We start from the raw sequence: 6,147 nt of genomic DNA on the forward strand, positions 1-6,147 counted from the left end.
GGACCATAAATCGGTACCTAGAGACCGGAGGCACCGAGGACAAGGTACGATATGGACGACCAAGGTCTGTGAGAACTCCAAGGCTGAAAAAGATTATACGAGACCGGATTCGCCGGAATCCCGCCCAATCTGCACGGAAGCTGGCCAGGAACCTTAAAATGAACCGAGAATCAATCCGCCTGCTTCTGCGCAAGGATTTAAAACTTACACCGTTCAAAAAACAGGTGGTTCATGGGGTTACCAAAGCTACAAAGGAAAAGAGGTACCAACGGTCGCGGGAGTTGCTCGGTTGGCGCGCAGATGACGAGATTATTTTTTCGGACGAGAAGCTGTTCGTTTTGGAGCAAACAGTCAATCGCCAAAATGATCGAGTTTGGAGTGTGAGCCTCCAGCAAGCTCCTGCGGACAAGCTGAACGTTTCCCGGTTCCAAAATAAGACGTCAGTGATGGTTTGGGGAGCCATTTGCAAGAGAGGTAAACTGTCTCTTATTTTTATCGATAAAGGGGTCAAAATTAACGCAGCGTACTACCTGGACACAGTTTTGAAGAACCAACGGTCGCGGGAGTTGCTCGGTTGGCGCGCAGATGACGAGATTATTTTTTCGGACGAGAAGCTGTTCGTTTTGGAGCAAACAGTCAATCGCCAAAATGATCGAGTTTGGAGTGTGAGCCTCCAGCAAGCTCCTGCGGACAAGCTGAACGTTTCCCGGTTCCAAAATAAGACGTCAGTGATGGTTTGGGGAGCCATTTGCAAGAGAGGTAAACTGTCTCTTATTTTTATCGATAAAGGGGTCAAAATTAACGCAGCGTACTACCTGGACACAGTTTTGAAGAAAAATGTTCTGCCTCAAGCTGAACTATTGTTTGAAGACGATTACTACTGCTTCCAGCAAGATGGCGCCCCATCCCACACCGCAAAGGTTGTTCAGGCGTGGTGTGAGGAAAACTTGACCGATTTCATTTCGAAGAATGAATGGCCTCCGTCGTCTCCGGATCTGAATCCACTGGATTATTTCGTGTGGGGATACATGATGTCGAAGCTGAACGACTATAAAATAACAAATTTGGAGCAATTCAAGCGAGTTATCACGAAAATCTGGGACGAGATGCCGATGGAGCACGTGCGCGCCGCTTGCGACGACTTTCCGAGACGTCTGAAGCTGGTTCGATCAGAAAAAGGTGGTGTAATTCCGAGATATCGTCTGTGAAGTATCTTTATGAGTTACTGAATAAAGCTATGAAAGCCAGATTCAGATGTTCTTCTTATTCTTTGAAATATTGAGATTTTCCTGTGTGACCGGACTTTTTTGTCACCCTGTAAGCATTCCCTTTCGAACAAAAGTACCTTCTACTATGATAAGAAATGATGGCCCTAATACGTTTAAAAATTTCCATAGAAACGCTACAAAACCGTGGCATTCAACGTGTTAAACAGTATAAAATGAATGATCTGCAACTAATTATCCCACGATTACAGGTAATAAAACTACTGTACGCCTACTCCCCGCAAACCACACTGGACACATTCCGAGATATTTACCTTTTCACCGAACGCATGGATTCCAACCTGAGCAACGTTATCGGCAACCGATTGGACCACGAGCGGTTGTCGTTCCTGGTGTACCAGATGCTCTGTGGAATAAAGTATCTCCATTCGGCGGGCATCATCCATCGGGACCTCAAACCAACAAACATCGTTGTACGGGCAGACTGTTCGCTTAAGATTCTGGATTTTGGACTCGCTCGCAGTGTTGGTACCAACTTCATGATGACCCAGTACGTGGTAACCCGTTACTATCGAGCGCCGGAAGTTATCCTCAACATGGACTACGATACCAAGGTTGATATTTGGGCAATCGGCTGCATAATGGCGGAATTGATCACCGGTCAGGTGCTGTTTCCCGGCACTGATCATGTGGATCAGTGGAACAAGATAATCGCAACACTTGGAACACCATCCGCGCAGCTTATTGCTCGAACAAATCATTCCGCCCGGAGATACATAGAAACGCTTCCAGTCCATCCAAAGCCCCCGTTCGAGCAACTGTTTCCGGAGTCAGCGTTTTTGGTTTCAGAGGGATCCAGTTCGGCTGTGTTGAACAACTCCAGCGCTCGAAATATGCTGGAACGGATGCTGGAGATTGATCCGTACGAGCGGATATCGGTTGTGGAAGCCCTTGACCACCCGTACGTGAATATGTGGTTCCAGGAGGATGAAGTTAACCGGCCGGCACCGGTGCCCTACGACCATGCTTTGGATGAGCAGGAGCTAAGTATTGACGAGTGGAAGGCTTTGCTGTTCCGAGAGATTCAGGAGATTCAAAGACAAACTTTGGGCATGGTGACCGACAACTGAAACGCGCTTTTTTATCGAACAAGACCTAGCTGTAAGTAGAGCGATATTCTAAATGTTCAGTCTTCCATGTTTTCAAATACGATCTATAAGTACAAATAGGCTAGGAAATAATAGTTATTGCATGATTCACACTCAATCTACTTTTCTTATATCACATTCCCTGGATTGATTGATTGAATTATTAATTTATAGAGGTTTAAACCATTCTGTGGCCATTCACCTCTGAAAGTTTTGTTCACAAATTCGGTTAATTTAACAAACTTTAGTAGTGATTCACAGGGATTGTTCTCTAATCTCAGTTGGTTTCTTATTTTTTGGTTTTCAAGGCATTTCACGAGGAAGTGTTCTACAGTCAATCGTTATCCATAGTATTGACAGTTTGCACTCTCCTCCTCGTTAAGTGCGATTCACATACAACATACACGTCACGTTCACGTCCCGTCACGTCACGATACGTCAATGATTCTACCATGCAATTCTCATGAAAACATTCACATACACCAGCAACGTAACGACCCGTCAGCATACGTTCAACGAAAACGACCGGCAGGGTTTGTAGAAAAGAATAATTGACGGAGACGGACGGCTCGTTTGTCTGGGCTTTGTGTCTCGGCTTTTGTTTTATTCGGTTGTACAGTAATTTACATCTACATCGACATTAAGCTAATTGAACAGATCTGTGATGCAACACGTTTAATTAGACATTTTTACCTCTAGTTGGACATTTTTGTAAACATTGAGTTCGGGGCCCAAATTATGGCCCCACATTGAAAGTCGCCAGCAGTCGCAAATGTCCAATTACTGGTCAAAACCGACTTCAATGCGACATTGAATGGTGCCTCAGCATATCGCTTTATAAGTAACTCACTATACTTTTTATGCCAACATAACTCTTAGCTCCAAATTTCGGAGTGAAAATCATTCGCGACTAGTTGAAAGAATTATTCTATTTATTATTATTGTTGCATAAGGGTCGGACTACGGGGTTTAAGCATTTAAATAATTAAATTCAATGATTCTTATTGAATTTTTCTAAATTTAGAACTGATTCTAGGCATGCTGATTTGAAAGAGGGCATTGCAATTTCAAATTGTTGTAGGTGGCGACACCATGAATAAAATTAAAGAAATCATTCGTTTGGCATTTGACGTGACGGTGCGGGTGGAAGCATTGACTGCATGTGTGAATTGGTGGAGACGTTGACGGAACGTAGACGTTCTTCTCCGTAACGTGCTATGTGAATCGCACATTATTGAGAAGCCACCCAGCCACGATTCTCAGTCTTGTCAAAATAATCTGCTCCTTTCGGTCCTTCCTCGTTCTTGATACCATGTTGCCTCCCTAGTCTCATCCAGCATTTTTCTACTCCACGAAATACCGGCGATTTCACCTTCTCTTTGTATATTAGCTAACGTGTCAGCTACGGTGTTTCCAGAAACATTAGTGTACCCGGGTATCCAACAAACTATTGCGTTAACTCGTCCCATCTCTATTTGGGCTCCTTTTATGGTTGGTGGTATTAGCTTGAATTGCAGAAATACAACTTGTGGAATCTGTGAAGATAACAATTCTGTTTCGGGTCTTTATTGATTTCAGAGCAAGAAGAATAACTCTAGTTGTTGAAACTAATTCATGTGAACGGTAGGGGAGCCGCGGGTAAGACGGACAGTGGGGGTTGATTAGTATAGTTGCATTATGAATTTCCAAATTCTTGTGATGGGAAACCCTTCTACATGCTATTCTATAATATGACAATGAATACTGATCAAAAGTGGAATAGAGAAACAAAAACCGAAAATCGAACATGATTCCGCGTGTGGATATAACTTTTGCGGCTTCGATATTAAGCATTTTGAGTGGTTTAATTGCAAAATTGAATTCGCTGATGGTTATATTTCGGTTTGTGAGTTGACAGAGAAGCGATATTAGGTATGAACGGAAAAGTAAATTTATTCGTAAGTGGTAAATTTAAATTATTGAAATAATTGCACTGGGGGGTGAAATGGACAGTCATATCCATAATCACATCCAATGCATGATGGAAAGTGAAGGGAAGGAAGGAAGGAAGGTCTTGTATTATAGAGACTTTAAACTTTTGCAGTTCATTCGTCTCTAGCCTTGAGAAAGGCCCTTTGAGAACTCTACTCTACTCTATTACTCTACTCCAGCGCTACTACCTCCGCCCTCTTGCCTTGAGAAAGGCACTCGATCCCTCGCCGTCCAGCTCGTCCAGCAACGATGTTGTCCAGTCGGTGTCCACACAAAGAATATGGAAGGGAAGAAGGGATTGAACTCTTTTTTATATTGCTTTCTCTTTTTGTTCTATTTCAGTTACTGGACGTACAAACACTGGGAGAGAGTGAAATTATTCCTCTCGCGAGCGATAAACCTCTACGCTTCGTATATTATGAACCTGTCCATATCCCTCCCACTACATGTCCATTATACCCACACAGATAAAAATGTTGTACTTTTAGGCTTGTTTTAATTTCAGTAAAAAACATGGAAAAACACATTTTTCTAAAACATTCGGTCAGATATTTCGAAAACCAATATATTGAACTCTAAGAAACTGCTTTTAAATTTTTGAAAACATGAGTTTCCAAAGATACAATTGAAGTTTTCCTTAACAAGTCCGTCTTACCCCCATCTCCCCTACACGTATCGTGGATTGTTCAATAAACAAAATCTTGGTGTTTTTTGTATAATTGAAACGAAGCAGTTTTTGCATGAAAATTTTAAAAAATCCAAAATTTTTTGATGAATGATTCCTCATCATGGAGGAATGTATAGTCCTTGTTGTATTTTCCAATTAATGTAACTACAAGGCGTAAATGGAATATACAAATTAAAACTTTATTAGATCGTAAAACACACTTCATTCTTCTTAGACGTAGAATCTATCTTTTATGACAACTCCTCTTTTGTTCCACACGACGTCATCCAAATGACAGACGAAGCTGTCATGGCGAGTCCAATGGTAAATATCTGCTAGGGTGACCACTTGCCCCCAACATCTCTCCTTTCAATATCTGTGGTACAGTTGGAACCTCTGAGGCGGTCTTCGATTGCGCGAAGAGCGTCGAGGAATCTGAACCACAGGTGAAGATTCAGCTGCTGATTGGAAATCGGTTGAGGTAGATGGAGAAGAATCAAACGGTATGGATCCGTTCGATGGCGAAGATGATGGTTCTATGGAGTGTAACATATGCTGAGCTTGAGCTTGTGGTTCGTCTTCAATCGATGGCCCAGCTGTAGAATTGCTCGTACCCAAGGTAGACTTCGGCAGGGCCCACTCATCTAGTAATATGCTCAGCGGTAAGTTGGAGCGATCCATTTGTTGATTCTTGGTCGTTTCTGCTGTTGATCGTCTCCTAAGTTGATTGATGTGCGAACGGATCATTTTTCTATCATCCACCCACACATTATACATAACGCTGCCTAGTTTTTCCATAACATGTGTTCAGATCATGCTGAATTTTTGGTGATTCGGAATAAGATGGTACTCGTAACAAGTCGAGAGATGTTCTTATTGGCCTTTTGTACATCTCTTCTGCGGGAGATTTCCCGCTTGGTACATTCGGATTTGGTGTCGTGCGATACGTGAGGAGAAAAGTGTCTAAAATCTGATTAATATCTTTGTCTCCTCCCTTCATTTTTTTATGGCACGCTTAAAAATGTCCACGAATCGTTCGGCTTGTCCGTTCAATTGTGGATGATATGGGGCTGTTTTCAAATGATTGATTCCATTTTCATTGCAGAACTGTTCAAAAAGTACACTTGAAAACTGT

At 42.4% G+C, this 6,147-nt stretch overlaps 1 protein-coding gene across 1 annotated transcript; it reads left to right on the plus strand.

Moving 5' to 3' along the window:
- The first annotated feature begins 922 nt into the window (after nucleotides 1-922).
- LOC129782111 (stress-activated protein kinase JNK-like) lies at nucleotides 923-2,483 on the plus strand. The gene has a single exon (XM_055789521.1). It carries the CDS (start codon nucleotides 1,364-1,366, stop codon nucleotides 2,354-2,356), a length of 993 nt encoding a protein of 330 aa, XP_055645496.1. The 5' UTR covers nucleotides 923-1,363; the 3' UTR covers nucleotides 2,357-2,483.
- The last annotated feature ends 3,664 nt before the right edge of the window (nucleotides 2,484-6,147 follow it).

This window comes from Toxorhynchites rutilus, unplaced genomic scaffold (genome assembly GCF_029784135.1).
Source record: "Toxorhynchites rutilus septentrionalis strain SRP unplaced genomic scaffold, ASM2978413v1 HiC_scaffold_367, whole genome shotgun sequence".
Classification (NCBI taxonomy): Eukaryota; Metazoa; Arthropoda; class Insecta; order Diptera; family Culicidae; genus Toxorhynchites; species Toxorhynchites rutilus.

Excerpts from the sequence above, each read along its gene's own strand:
- LOC129782111 (XM_055789521.1), top strand. The coding sequence starts at position 1,364 with ATGATGGCCCTAATACGTTTAAAAATTTCCATAGAAACGCTACAAAAC.